Raw genomic sequence first — 16,214 nt, 5'->3', positions numbered from 1 at the left:
CATATGCCCGTAAAGTCTATTCTCATCTGTCCCTCCCTCCCCCACACTCTTGTCGCTGGCCAATTTTTTCCAAAATGCTTTTACTGAGATGATTGATGCCAGACAATTATTATTATTATTATTATTATTATTATTTCCTTTCTTTTCTTTTTCTGAAATTTGTGGAGTAATTACCTCTTTTCTTCCCATCCCTTCCTATACCTAAGTGTTTGGTTACCTAAATGTATCACCATAATGATACCCAGCTGTTTGATAACACTCTTTTTTTGTTGTCTTCCTTTGGTTATCTCTTTTTAAAGTAAAAACGTTAACAAACTATCAAAAGCACAAAACAGTAAAAAAAATAATTATTCTCACCTTTACGTCATATCAAATGCTTTTACAAATAAAAAAATACATTCTAACAAATATATAAATTAATATCCATTTGTAAGAACTGAGAAACGCTCATTTATATAATCGAATAGAACATCTCGATTATTATTTATTTCAACAAGAGAAAATTTATTTAAATGAAGAAAATAATTGTTCTCACACGGAATAGGATCCTCAAAACCTATTTTAAAATTAAAATATTTTATTTTATTACATCCAACAAAATAAACAACAACCAGCCCAACCATTTTAGTTGCTTAAATAATATTTGCCATTCAATTTCTCCCCTCCAGCTTTTAAACCAGTGATCAGGGTAAAGATCCCAAATTGAAATTAGTTTGCAACAACTCTTTCCGACAGCAAAATTGCTGGATCCCCAGCAACAGTCGAAACTGTGAGAAATGTTTTTGATATACCAAACCAAACCGAATAAATGTTGTGGGGCCTACAACGGTGATAAATAGTTCCCCAATCAAAAAAAAAAAAAAAAAACCAGTGACCTTAATAATTGGTCAAGGTCGTCCATTAACAAACCAAAACAAAGCAAACTGGTACTTCGCTGTTCCCTCAATCCTCGTTAACCTCTCCCCTCCAACGTGTACTCCACCTCACTCCTCTTCTTATTCGGCGCCTTCGTTTTCTTTATTTATTCTTGTTTTTTTCGGGCAGGGGCCGGGGGCGGGGGGGGGTAAGTGGCGCTTCCGTTTTCACTCGTTCATTACCAAACGAAAATGTCGGCTAAGCATCTGACGTGGCGGTTCCCGAAACGTTGGGCTGCTTGGTCCTACACTTCTCCGGTTGGTCCCACTATGAGAAATCTGACGTGGAACATACGCATGCAATCATGCACGGACTTGAAACCGACTCTAAAAATAAACAAAAATCGCATTTCATAAACCGCTTTCGTGTCCGCTAGGTCTCCAAGGCCCTTTATAAACTCGGGGTCTCTTTATCTTGTCAAATTTTGCACCAGCAATTTTGTGTGGGAGAAATTTCTCTCTCTCTCAATCTCTAAATCCCTTTCACACACCTCGTTGCGATCGATTTCCTGGAGATTAGAGTCTGTGTGAGAGATTCTGATTCAGATTTGAAGATTTTGAAGCTAAGAGTTTCAATCTGTGCGCTGGTTTTTTTAGTTCTTCTGTTTTTGTGAGGGAAATTTTCGGATATTTGTTATGACGAACCCTAGAAACCAAGATTCAACCGGTAACGACCAGATCGAGGATCTTGATCACGTGAACCGATACGACGGCGAGGACTTGGACGACTCGTCGTCGATGGATGGCGGATCCAGTGCGAGTTCCAGCGGTTCGCGAGAGACCGGCGGGTCGAGGAGCGAGACAGGGCTTGCGGACCGGTTGACGGACATTCTTGTTGACGAAGGTGATGGAGATCTGTTGCTTCAGCAGAGCGATCGCGAAGACCGGGTTATGTGGTGGCTACAGGCTCTGGATATGCAGGTGATGGGCGCTTGTCGTGCCGATGAGAGGTTGAAACCTTTGTTGAAGATGAACGCTTCGAATGGCGTCGCCGAGGATCGCTTGCTGGCTCAGTTAAGTCAGGTAGGTACCTAATTCGAAGAGAATTTGATGAATGGAGTTTGCTTTGGTATAATTGAGCTACTTTTCAAGAAAGAGTTCACCGCTTCTGTGGTTGGAAGTTTGTTTGGCGATTCTATGTAGGAAATTGGTGTGGCGGCCATTGATGGTTGCACGGTTTCACGAATTGGCCGTGAGTCAAACCTTAGAAATAATTAATTATGTATAGGATTGAATTGGTGTTTCTTGCTTTCTTGCTTAGAAGTTTCTGTTATTAACTTATACTGATTGGTTTTGTTTTGTGTGTTTGATAACAGCATTTCGAGCCAGCCGAGGTTGGAATGCTAGCGAGGTGCTTCTGTATACCTCTAGTTTCGATTCGTGTGGGGAAGGTCAAGAAGCAAGGGACTCTCTTGTGTCCAACTGCTACAAGGTAATTTCAATTGGATGCATATCGGTGTATCTATATGTTTTATATGCTGGTGATGTGGATTGGCGTGTTGTGATAACTTTGTATATGCATGCTTGTAGTTTTTTCTGCTTTTATTGTGTTTCAAATAGTTGAAAGCGATGCTTCTTGTTACTTCTTGAATATCTTTAGTTTATTTTATCACTCTTTTTATAATGCTAGCTTTGCTTTGATTTAGAATTTAAAGAAAGTAATTATCTGTTTTTATTCATCACTTCTGCAGTAGAGATCGTGTGATATGTTTAAGTGAGATTTATTTGGAAATGAGTGATTGAAGTTTTTAGGACTGAGAGAATACTTTGTATCTTTTGACTTGTGCTTATGTTTCTCCTTTGTCGATTGGTTATAGTGATTTTATTACTCTTTTTGCTCCTCCTAGCTAGGTGTTTCCTCTTATATACTTCTTGTGCACTTAGGGGCGCCTTTACGCTTTTATTGATTTTTTTGCGATTACTTATCAAAAAAAATTTGTTGATCATCATTTATTCTTGTATGATCTCTCAACTCTCAAGTGGGGGTGTCTGTACTGGTGATTCATTTTCAGTAGCAACAATTTTGTTGATGTTAATGCTATAACTTCGTTTTGGCATTCATCATTTGTGGCGTAATAATGTTCACTTGAGGTGTTCTTAGCTATTGATCACCTTTTCACCTTACTACTATTCTGTGTCACTGCACCGATCTCATCAAGTTTACAGAGTCTATTCAATCCTGCCAAGTCTGGTTTATGTTGGAATTATAAAGATTTTAATAGCTTCTTTTTTTTCCCCCTAAAATAAGAGCCAAGGCTAGGAGGGGACTGGGTTCGTGTCCTTCCCCTATGTTTTAAGTCTTCTTGATGTATCTTGCAACTCTTCATGGAAAGTACATATATGGACTATGTGCTGGACCTTTTTGCAGCTACTTAATGGTAATTGATTCACGCTATACTATACAATTACACTTTTGATATTCCATGTGTAGGCAGATGGTTTGAAATATACGTGATGTTTAGGGAACAAAACTATTTTTTGCTTCCCTATCCAAATATACTTCACAATAGCTTCCATTACCTTTCCTTATACCCCATTAAAATATTATTTCATTACAAAATACAAGTTCCATACCTACCCTCCAATTTTTTACAAAATCCAAATACAATCCCCAATAAAAGGCAAAAAGATGAAGGAGGAGAGAGGAAAGAGAAATTTTTATATTAAAATAATGTATAGGTAAGCTCTTTTGGTTCCCTACCCATTGGGTAGCACTGTAGCATTCCCAATGTTTAGCATTCCCTACCCATTGGGTGACTTTTTGTGATTTTTTTGAAATTTGTCCTATATATAAGGAAGGGAATGGGTTATAGGGTGTTTGTTGCTAGTGCTCTCTGTATGTATGAATATCAATGCTGGAGCTCCTATATATATATATAGATAGGTTTAATGTGTGCTTTGGGTTTCAATAGATGGTTAAAACAACTTTTCTCTGCAATCTTCATGTTGGCCATCAGCTTTACCTAGAACAAAGAATCCTACTTTTGTCTCAAAACTTTGTGATAGTCTTTTTACTAGATCATAGTTGCGGTACATATTTAATATTGAACCCCAAGGGGTTGGTCTAGTGGTATTAGGGCATATCACCCCTTAGAGCCCAAGTTCAAGACTTGCTAGGTGCAAACTCTCCCTTGGGGCTGCATCCCTGGTGTAAAAATCGGCGATTTACCCTGATCCGTGTAGGGAAACTTCCAATGGTATGGTACACGGTCTGAGGTTTACTCTACAAGGGTAGATCTGAAGGACCCTGCCTTGTTGAGGTTCCCTATCAAAAAGCACCTAATAAAAGCCCAAAGAAAACAACTAAAAACCACAAAACCCGACACACCCTCAAACCCAACAAGCACACCAACCCAAACCCCACAAAAACCAAAAGCCCTCTGACCCAAAGTCCACGTAAGCACTCAACGCTACAACACGTGAGCCTTACCTTTCCCACACCTAGAGGACATGCATGCAGTGTCATAGTTAATGGAGTATTTTATCTTTCAGCTCATAAACATGTTCAGGTTGCATGCATGTTTACAATGTCTAGAAATGCCCCTTCATTTTAACCACGGAATGCCTGCGTGTGCTAGATTTTATTTGCTTGTTTAATAGACTGCTGCATCTTGATATGAAACTGCATAGCTGTGGTCACATACTTCATTTTAACCACGTAATGCCTGCGTGTGCTAGATTTTATTTGCTTGTTTTATAGACTACTGCATCTTGATATGACCTTCATAGCTGTGGTTGCATATTTGACATGGGGCGACACCATGGAGGTTAGTGTAATGATTATACCTTGTTGTATTGGTTACAGAAAAAAGTCAGCTATAAATTCTTGTACGACTGCCCCCATCCTGCCCCAAAAAGGGAAAAAGGAAAAATAAAGAGAGCTTAAAATTTTCATAGATAAGGAGTCTGTTCAATGTGAGAAATTTATCTCAACTTTGGCTTGTGAATCCAGTTTAGTTTCTTACTCATATTTACTCATTAGATTTTTGTATGTTAATTATCTCACAGATTGTAGTCCTGATTCTTTGCTCTTATTTCCTTTTATGTCTTATTCAGAGTGTTTTAATTTATTTTTTGGGTGGAGGGGAATGGAAGTTTGATTTTTAAGTGTTGGAAATATTCCTCTAGTATTGAGTTTCATACAAGTACAATATTTCTGGGAAGTGTATCCTGTGTTTGTTGCTGATTAGTAGAAATTCTAGGAATCTATATTTTAGCTTATTGATGATGAAAATGTTCATTATTCCAAATAAGTATATCTTTTTACTTGTAGGTAAAGTGGGCGTATTCTATTATGATCTCTGAATTAAGAGGAAGTAAAGGTAGTTTCATGCTCTTATATTATATAGCTTGCTGCTGCTTTTTGGATATATAGGGTTACATTTTTATTGGTATTGATTTGAGTGTTAAAGGCCTCGTCATAGATGCTTGTGATTCTAAATTAATGTCACTGTCTGTATGTTTATTTCATATTTTGAATTGCTTACTTTCTGCATTATTCATGTGAACATGTAGTTCTTTTTTCCCATCGGCCAAGATCTTTCACTGTGGGAAACCTTTTATTTCTCTGTTATGAATTTGATCACTTGCTTTATTTAAGGACACAAGTAATTATCAGATAGATGTCATTCATGTCTTATTTGGAAATCTTTGTTAATTGTTTCATTATTATCTGTACCATGTCTGCCTCTGTGGCACTTGAGTATAATTATGAATGTTTCATTATGGTTTCGAATCTCCCCTTCCCTGCCCTTTGGGAACCTTTTGTTATGGTTGAAGTTAGTCAATACTTAACACCCCCCAAACTAAGCTGGTCAATGAGGAGCTGTATTTGAAGTTATGCTGGGGCCCTTATACATTTGAACAAAGTTTTGGAGATGGGGCCCTTGTACATTTGAACAAAGTTTGGAGATAGTCAAACTATTGGGAACTACTTATTTATCTTTTTCATTTAGTGTTTAGCGTTGAAGACCAAAAAAAAATCTCTTGGTGGATAATTTAAGGAGGATTAATTTGACCGCATCTAGGACTGAAGCTGCAATTATCTTCACTGAAGAAGCATGTTTATGATTTGTTTCTAGTGTTATTTTCACAGCAAAACAGATAGAGGATTACATGCTTTAGGATCTCTTCACTAGTGATTCAGGGATTATATTTTGTACACTAATCAGTATGCAGGCAATCCTCTTAAGTCTGTCTGTATCTGAGAAGGCATTAATAGATAGAATGAGGCAAACAATATTTTTGTTTATCTATATATTGCATGAAGTTATATTTAAACTGAAGTAGAAGTGAAATTTAAATTTGATTGGACTTCTTTTATGATGATTTTATTGGTTCTTTGATATGTAATCTGGAGATATATTGTATTGATTGTTCATTTACTTCCTTTGGTTGTTGTTTTGCTTGTGATTTCACTATTCAATGGTCCTAAATCGAACTTCACTCCATATTGTTGCAGGGGAAATCTGAATCTTACAATTTTGCCAACATCTGATTTGCGCCTATCATTTGTTGGGGATGATTGTCGGACAGAAAGATTGTTTACCTTAAGCAGTAAATCCCAGTGCGCTGCTGTAGCAGTGGATGAGATCCCAGCGGATAATTCACGCCGATCCTTCCTTATAAAGATTCCAGATGGCCAGGTTTTCTACTTTTGGTGCTCAGAGAAGTCCAGGCTTCTGGGAATTGAATTGCTTGCTAAGGTATGCATGATTTCAATAATGTGCATTTGAGTACATTCACCCATTGTGTCGTGATAATTTGAGTGGGCCTTCATCCACTTGAGGTTGCCCAGAATTGTGTGTTGCCTAGCATACGAAAATGAACCAAGTTCATGTCCTAACCTTTTCTGTGTGGTTCAACTGAGGTTGACCCTGAAATTTACTTATTGGGAATTTGATTTGATTTGAGGTGAAGATGGCAGTTTTTTTAAAAGAATCTTTTTTCTCAAGTTATTATATCCATTGCTTACTCTGGTAAAGTGGTTGCTAATTGTTTTCTTTTTCCTTCTAACAGATGAAGGATTTAGTCCATAGGAAACCTTCTATTGCCGAATTAACTGGAATAAGCGAGTCACGTCTCAGCTGTTTTGCAACTCAGCTTCGTGCCTATCTTGTGGCTACAGTGGATAGCTCACGAGCGAGTTCTCCAGGCTTATCCATCCCTCCTCTGGATACTACCACTGAACAGTCTGGTACATCTCAGAATGGACAACCCTTATCAACATCATTTAAATCTCTGCGTTCTCGACACACTGGCAGTCTAGCAGTAAAAGCAAACTCTTTTTATCAGGGTAGCCTCAGCCCCAGATCAAGTTCCTTTAAAGAGGGCCTGCCCAGAAGCTTGTCTTCTATAAGAAGTGGTTCTAGGGAAAAGTTGCGGCGGCGAGGGGACAGCCAATTTTCTGCAGTTGACAATCTGACAATGACTTTGTCAATTCCAGTTGATGCGGCCTCTTCAAATAATTCTGAAGATGACAAGCTCCCAGAAATCACAAGAAGTGTGCCGTTTTCCCCATCAAGTTTTCTAGAGTCACTAGGGAAATTGGCTGTTCCCCCAGCTCTAAGCTCCACAACTCAAGTTGGTTACGTTGGTTCACCTCTTTTCTCTCCCTACTATTGTTGGTGTCCTCCTGGCGCATCAACTCTGCAATTTTCAGCAGCACCTCAACAAATTCCTGCATCATCGAGTGAATCACCATTTCTTCCACCACTCTCTTCTTTATTACCTGCTAATATGCCATCCAGCTTGTTGACTTCCACACTGCCTCTCAATGTAGATGAAGTTCCTTCAGTGAAATTCCCAGCTTTGCTGCCAGACTCAATGGTCCGGTTGCCAATTCAAACTTCTAAGCAGATACCAGTCTTCACACCTTTAATGTGTGACCCAATTGTTCACATTCCAGTTATTGATTTTTGCTCTTCAGGTCAAGGCTACTTGGTTAGTGCTGGTCCCGCTATTTCAACTGTCATTCCTCCCTTGCACCCAAACCTTGTGAACCCATTGATTCCTGAAACCGACTCCATGGTGGAAAAGGGTGCGAGAGAGACTCTGCGTCTGCTCATCAGCGGATCAACCCAGGCTAACCCACAGTTGATGGGTGTACTGCCTGCTGTTCTAACAAATGCAGATCAGAATCAAAGTATATTTGTTGCTGGGAGCAGGGGTCTCTACAGTGGAACCAGAGATGTTGATGTTATTGCAAACAGCATTGCAGCCATGGGTTTGGTTTCACTGTCTGGGAGATCTGATGGAGACGGCCATGATAATACAGATTCACAGCCAGAGGGATCTTGTGGTGGAGGAACTGCCTCTTGTTCGGATTGGAGGGAAGAAACCAATTGATACATTGCGGCTCATGTGCTCATGTTATTTTCCTTTGTAGATCCTGTTTTTGTTTCCTCAAGATGTAGATATGTGGCTGTAGCTTTGCCTTTTTGAATTTGTAACTAATGGGAAATGTCCATTTGTTGTACTCGTTTGTGCCCCAATTGAATGAAATTTGGATTTTGTTTTGGCAGCGAATCTTTCTTGGCTCTTGTTCTGAATTCCGACCTTTCTAGTTTTCTACAACTACCGTTAGTTTTTGAGTGACGATGTTTGCCAAACTGACACTTCGGGTTTGCCTAACTGCATACATGGTACCTGTCTAAATTTTGTTCAAAAATTTGATAGAATACTATATCAACACTACTAACAAATTGATACATGTTCATATAATTAATTAAAAAAATTTTATATTAAAATATATATTTAATTATAATTTTTTTTTTAAAAAAAAAAAAAAAAAATTACATTTGGGAGTGATTGAAACAACCTTCCCTAGGGAAAAGTGTATCTAAAATGGATCGTGTAAACCCGATAAGACCCATTACTTTATATGGGTTGAACGGGTCGGATCGGGTCAACCCAACACGACCTATTATTTTAAATGGGTTAAGCGGTTTGTGTCGGGTAACCCGTGAAATAATCGTGTCGTGTTTGGGTTTACCCTAAACGGGTGGTAGGTCATTACAGGTCGTAAACGAATCGACCAGCCGACTCATTTTGCTAGCCCTACTTGGGGGTAGCCAAGCCACCCCAATCCGGCCAGATGGGGGTGGCCAAATGGCCAAGCAAGTGGCTATGAACTTTAATTTTTTTTTTAATGTTTTTCTTTTAATTATTTTTTAAAATTAATTATATGGACACATGTCAATTTTTTATTAGTACTGACATGACGTTCCTTCAAATTTTTGACCAAATTTAGATAAAAAGTAAACCTTAGAGGGCAAAAAAAAAAAAAAATAAATAAATAAATAAACCATAGAGAAGAATAAGGTATTTAACCAAAAATTTAAATGATAACATTATTTACACTGTTTTCGGTATTTCAAAAAAATTCAAATTTTGCATCGTAAGATTGAAACAGCAAAATTTCATCAATTTATACGAATATAGAGGAAACGTTTATGAGAGCTACTGCTATTCGGTTATGGCAAAAAACATGGGTTTTCTGCCCACCAATCACCGCATGACACAATAGCCATTCAAGAAAAATGTAAAAACTTAAAATGAGATCAAAACACCAAAACAAAATGAGGGCAACCACGAGGATCAGGACCACTAGCCCATGTGAGGCGGCAGGCGCGGCCACCCCCAGGCCACGGGGTGGTCGCATGGCCACCCCATGGCCATGGGTGGCCCGCGTGGCGCTGGTGGAGAAGATCCTCGGCGCTGGTGTAGAAAACACACAAGACCAAGAAAACTCCTACCGCCATCCAAGAGAGAGAGAGAGAGAGATTGAGAGAGAGGGAGAGAGATACCCGGAGAGAGACTTAGATCACTGTAGATCTGATCCCACCGCAACTACCGGAATCCCGTTGCCTACGCCAGGATCTCTGAGCATCACCAGTCAGAGCAACCAGAGAGAGACAGAGAGAGGGCGAGAGATACCCGCCCGCAGCCGCCCATGCTGAACCTCCCCAGGCCACGGGTTGGCTGCGCGAGCCACATCCAGGCCACGGGGTGGCTCGCCGACCACCCCCAGCGCTGCCCTTCTTGGCCTTGTGTGGGTTTTCTCTCCCTCTCTCTCTATTCTCGATAGATTTGAGTGGTGATGGTCGAGACTGCGTGGCGACAGCACAATTTGAGATGGGCAGCACCAGTGGGACCAGGCGGCGGCGGGCGGTGATGGTCGTGAAAGGTGCTGTGCGTCTAAGGTGTAGAGGGGATGAAGAAATAATATGGTGTTTTGGTTTTATTTTCTTAACTTGTTCTATGCTGAAGTGTCACATTTGCATTGGTGGGCAGATAATGGGAGTTTTTTGCCACAGTCGAACTGAAGTTATTCTCAACATGTATTTGTTTTCAGTACTGTCCTATACTATAACCACTATTTCGTTGGTTCCACTATTCATTTAAGTAATTTTTTTTTTTCTCTCTCTTCTTTTACTTTTCATTTTGTAGACTTTCAGCATATAATATTTTCTTAAACTCATTTTATTAAATCGACATGTGTTCAATATACTTGTGATATTCATGTACATTTTTAATAGACCTGCTAGAAGGAAATTCTTCCTGCTAAATTTAAAAGAAAACTTTGTTTACTGCAAAATCTCCAAGTAATTACCCAACCATTTTGACACACAAATAATGTCCTCATTGGAGTTTAACTCATAAAATGGTGTGTATGGAATTGTATAAGCCCCTATGGGGCCATCAAACCATTACAGCCATGGTCACATGGGCCTCGTCATTTTTATTTATGGTAAGCCTCCTCTCCTCGTACTTACTTGGGAAGGCAAGAAAAGCCTCCTTCTCTGTCTATTTCCTGTTTTAATTTAGGGCCAGGCTTTTTTACACAAGCCGACACCGTTTGAGAATGTCCTGGTCTTTGATGAAGGCCACAGTCCCTATATATATATATCCAACGGGGCAAACACCAACTATATAAGTGATATCTTGTCTCGATCAAGAGGAAGGCTGAGCCACCCTGACACGTTGGTGATGTTCCCTGATGCCTCATTTTGTGGGATTTCTAGAGAATATTGAAAATACGACGACATAAATGGATCAATCAAGGGGGCCAAATGTAACCATACCCAAAGGCCATTAACGAGGCCAGTTGGATTGATTGTCATATTCACTTAAACAAAAGAAGCATCATAATTAAACTCAAGTAGCCCAACAAGGCAACAGCCACAAGGGTTTTTACTTTTTGGTTTTACATTAATGTGCAATGGTCGTTCAAAGGAGATGACCCCATACCACATGTACCCCAGCTAAATACTTCCTCTGCTTTATATGCATACAATATTCATTTTGAGAGATTGGTTTTTAGGGTTATGTATCCATTTGATTTAACGCTTTCAAAATGTATAGTTAAATGAAACAATATATGGCAATTTTTAAATACATTTAATAAAAATCGTACATTTTTAAAAACGCACTCCATTGTTTACAGCTTGACATTTTCATGCCATCATTCTTTTTCAAACACTTTCAAACAGGACATCTATTTTGTTTAAAAATAAGCGTTTGGCCTGCGAAATCTCAGGACGAATCGCACCCTAAATACTATTTTGCTAAAAGTTAATTAAAGTTCTAGGAGAGAGAGAGAGAGAAAGAGAGAGAATCTAGAGATCGAAACCAAGTTTGCCAAACTGCAGCTTAATTACAAACTAGTTGCACGTGTAAAGGCACAGAAATGTAGATCTGGTCGGTCTGGGTTATATGAATAAATAACATCTTATAATTAACAGAAGCACTAAGCACATAAAGACATAATTGCTTTTGGGTTCCACTCATGCATTCGTCAGCCTCTCAGGCCTTCAATTGCGTTCAAGAATTTGAGCTCAAAACATGTACGTCCACATGCCTCGTCCCTTCCTTTTCTATTTCTGAGTAAAACTCCAGTGCATTTTTTGACGTACGTGTGATTTTAACAGTTTTTTCTTGCAGGAATCAAATAAAATGTTTTGCATGTTTTTCAGAGCCAACATATATAAAAATTAACGTGCAAAACATTCTGATTCCTGCAACGGCAACCGAAAATTCCAATCACACATACGCAAAAAAACAAACAACTGGAACAGTTTTTTGGTTGCAGTTGCAGTGCAGGAATCAGAATGTTTTGCATTTTTTTTCAGAGCAAACATGGAAAACATTCTGATTCCGGCAACGGCAACCGAAAATTCCAATCAGATATGTCAAAAAACACATCATCGATTTCAGCAAAAAAAAAATAGGCAAGTACGAGCCATGTGGTTAATTATCTCTTGTCGGAAAGTAATTAGACAGCTCAGAAGGCATCGACGTTTTTCAGAGCTGACGAGTACATAGGATACTTTGGATTGCTGGCCTCCCTCATCAACTGGTCGGAATGAACAGCTTTATTCAGATTTTTTTCAAGGATTTCCTTCTTTATTTTTCTTTTGTCGGATGTCTTCTTTAATAATTAAATGTCTGTTGAATGGAGGTAAAGATGTAGCACATGTATCGAAATATGATGCTGATTGGTATTCTGCCGAGAATATGAGAAGTGATTGAGGGGTGAAAATACGAATGCGGATCAAGAAAATAGCAATCAGGCCGTTCAGTGGCTAGGTCACTGAGGTGGTTGCGTAGGCCCCCAATTAGTAAGGCCCACAAAATTTTTTAATAAGACCCAAAAAAAATTTTAATTTTATTTTAACTTAAGGCCTAATTTTTTTTAAAATAAGGCCCAAAAATTTTCTCCCATAAAAATTTAAGGCCTCTAAATTATGGCCCAAATATAATAAGCCCATTGTAAAATAAGATCAATTAACCAAAAAAAAAAAATATATGCCACATCAATTTTTTTGGACAACTAGTTAAAAGTTAGGGAAAAATATAAAATGGCCCCCCAAACTACCAACCATTTGTAATTTAGCCCCCTAATGTTCAAAATATAATAAACTAGCTCCCCAAACTACCAACTAGTTGCAATTTGACCACTCCGTTAAGTAGCACCGTCAAAATGGATGAAAAATATAAAAAGACGTCGTTTTGTTGAGGTAAAGTTACTAAAATACCCTTTTTTTTTTAAAAAAAAAAAATCAAATTAAATAAAAAATTAAAAATTAAAAATTAAAAAAAAAAAAAAAAAAAAAAAAACCCCACTAAATGTTGTCTTTCAAGCAACAAACCCCCTTCCACAAAACGTTGTCGTGTTGATTTCTTTCTCAAGCAAAGAATCCCGTTTCTTATTTACAGTCGCTTGATCAAGTTTTGCCGTGGACTTCATCTTTTCAGAATCTGGTGGACAGTATCCCTCTTAAAGAATTTCACAAGAATCTCTAATTGGGGATTGTAGTGCTTTTGGTGGTCCCTGCTGAGTTTGTTCTTGTTTTGGAATTTCTAGGTGTGTAGATCTTGAAGCTAGCCCAGATTTTACCGCTTATGTAGAAGGATATGTTGCACGACTTCAAGTTTTCCAGCAAATAACCCCCCGTCCAGCAGCTACTTCCTCTTCTTCATCAGCGACTTGTTTCTTTCATGTGCAATTTGTTTCTTTCAAGATTTCAATTCATCACGCCGTCAAATTTTTTTTTAAAAAAAAGCCCACTAAACGAGCAACAAACCCCCTTCCACAAAACATTGTCGTGTTGATTTCTTTCTCAAGCAAAGAACCCCGTCCAACAAATAACCCCCGTCCATCAAAAAGAATCCCCCGTCCAGCAGGTATTGGATCTTTTTCGTTAGCAACTTGTTCCTTTCACGTGCAATTTGTTCCTTTCAAGATTTCAGTTTGATTTCAATAGGCCAACTCCTTCAGATTTCAGCAGATTTTAGCAAATGAAAACAGAGAGATGAGAGATAGAAATACAGAGAGAGGGCGAGAGATGAGAGATAGAAGAGACGGATAGAGAGATACCAGGAATCGAGAGACTGAACGGCCGCGATTCACAAATAAACCCTAAGAAACTTATTTCGTAAAACCCCAAATTTTGAAAACCATCATTGACGAGCTGTGAGCCGGAGATGAGAACGTTTTGAGCTGGAAGTGACGAACTGGAATGAAGAAGACGAAGAAAACGAAGTGAGAAACAGTATGGAGGGAAGTACAATATCTTGTCGTGCAATAGATTCTTTTGGAAGCAAAACGACAACGTTTAGTCGGATTTGTTTTTAATTTGATTTTTTTTTTTTTTTTTTAAAAAGGTTATTTTAGTAACTTAACCTCAACAAAACGACGTCGTTTTGCATTTTCCATCCATTTTGGCGGTGTTAACTAACGGAGTGGCCAAATTGTAACTAGTTGGTAGTTTGGGGGGCTAGTTTATTACATTTTGAACATTGGGGGGCTAAATTACAAATGACTGGTAGTTTGGGGGCCCATTTTATATTTTTCCCTATAAGTTAACTTAAAAGTCATGAAACAACAATGAGAATGAAAATAATAATATTATTATAAAAATATAATAATATTATTAAAATAAATATTATTAATTAATATTTAAATATTAAAAAAATAAGGTCCAACTTCAAAATTTCGCCTAAGGCCCCCAAATACATTGAGTCAGCCCTGATAGCAATATCTGCATTTACATCTGCAAAACGCAGATAATGGTTTTTTATATTCACATCCGCATCCGCATTATGTGATAACTATCCACATTCGTGCGGTTAGTGCGGATAATAAATGTGGATATTATCCGCTATTTGCATTTGAGGTAATGAGCATTTTAGATCTTGAAGTTGGCGTTCATTAATTATTGCTTCTAGTAAATACCAAAAAAAAAAAAAAAATTATTTATACTTGAACACTATTATTCAGATGACAATTACTAATCATTTTGCCAATAGTTTCAAGTAAATCTATAGTTGGTGACGAGAAAAAAAATTAATAATAATAATAATAATAATGATAAATGAATAACATATAAGGCGATTAAATCATAAGAGTTTTCTAAAAATGAAATCCAACAATATTACAAATATTACAAATTCAGCAAATATAAGAAACATAAATTATAAAAAATATTAAATATACATAAAGGTATGCAGATGTGGATAATATCCGCATTTTCATACCCTAAAACCAATATCTGCATCCGCATTAGCGGATATTAATTTTTTCTATTTGCATCTGCATCCACATATGTGGATAGAGGATGCAAACAGTTATTATCCACCTACATTTTCACCCCTAATTAGATGGTTATGTGAATGTCGCCCGCCCGATGGGTCTTGTTAGCTCTATCGTGAACCTGGAGCCCCATTACCATGGAGAGTTATTGTTACCCGATGGGTCTTGTTAGCTCTATCGTGAACCTGGAGCCCCACTACCATGGAGAGTTATTGTTATGTAAAATCAATAATATATATATATATATATATATATAGAGAGAGAGAGAGAGAGAGAGAGAGAGACTTTTGTGTCAGCACAGTATCTTTCTTTAATTTTGAGGATATGGGGTCAGCAGCACAACATTGTATAATCCAATTGGTGAGAAATGGATTTGAATTAGCAGGTAAGATGCTAAAACCATATTAGGGTCCTCACAAAAAAATAAGGTAAACAAATGGGAGAGGACAGCAAATTTTATTAAATGAAATCTGTTTTGGTGACTTGGAAGTTGGAACTGGGGCCTCTGAATAAAAAGTTGTCTTATTTGATGCCAAAATTGGCCGACATTTGGTCTAATTTTTTTTTTTTTTTTGACATTTTCTCACAAAAGGGGAGGGAGATTCGAACTAGTGACCTTTGCTCTATTATGCGTGGTCCTAGCCGATTGAGTTACCTTTTGGGGACGACATTTGGTCTAATTAGTTGGCACCAAATTATAAAATTCCATAGTGAAACATCTTTAATTATAAACAAAAATACATACAATCCTGTGGGCAAAATTAACCCAATGGCAGACCATCAGAATTCAACAGAATAGCATCTTCATCATCTTAATGACAATAACCTAAGTAAGGCATTAAACTTTATTATCAAGCAATATGCATACAATCCTGTAGACTAGGAATGGAATCGGGAATTTTTTATTCGGGCCCTCCCTCAGGAGTAGAGATTTACGGTTGCCATGAGGTAGCCAAGCGTCAGACATTTTACTCTTTTTTTTTTAATTGAAGAAGATAAATATGAAAGGAAAATATAAATTTGAGGTATTAGTACCAAATTTGAGGCATTAGCACCAAATTTAGGGTGATTAAATTCCTTTTGAGTGATACATTCCCTAAAAGGTTAACCTTCCACCCCTAGATTTTAGTTTTAAATCCAAAAATAAATTTTGAGGCATTAGAAACTAAATATTAACTCATAAAAATTTAACAAAAAAAAAAAAC

General features: G+C 37.8%; 1 protein-coding gene across 2 annotated transcripts; it reads left to right on the top strand.

Moving 5' to 3' along the window:
• The first annotated feature begins 1,333 nt into the window (after positions 1-1,333).
• On the top strand, positions 1,334-8,441 carry LOC132186231 (flocculation protein). Of its 2 annotated transcripts, none has more exons than XM_059600090.2 (4): positions 1,334-1,937; positions 2,231-2,346; positions 6,376-6,619; positions 6,933-8,441. In XM_059600090.2, exons 1-4 carry the CDS (start codon positions 1,551-1,553, stop codon positions 8,259-8,261), a joined length of 2,076 nt encoding a protein of 691 aa, XP_059456073.2. In that variant the 5' UTR covers positions 1,334-1,550; the 3' UTR covers positions 8,262-8,441. The 2 variants fall into 2 exon arrangements, with proteins under 2 accessions (XP_059456073.2, XP_059456074.2); XM_059600091.2 differs by having other exon boundaries at positions 1,848-2,106.
• Positions 8,442-16,214: the final 7,773 nt, after the last annotated feature.

This window comes from Corylus avellana, chromosome 6 (genome assembly GCF_965113065.1).
Source record: "Corylus avellana chromosome 6, dhCorAvel1.hap1.2, whole genome shotgun sequence".
Classification (NCBI taxonomy): domain Eukaryota; kingdom Viridiplantae; phylum Streptophyta; class Magnoliopsida; order Fagales; family Betulaceae; genus Corylus; species Corylus avellana.
This window is presented reverse-complemented; position numbering and strand designations above follow the sequence as displayed.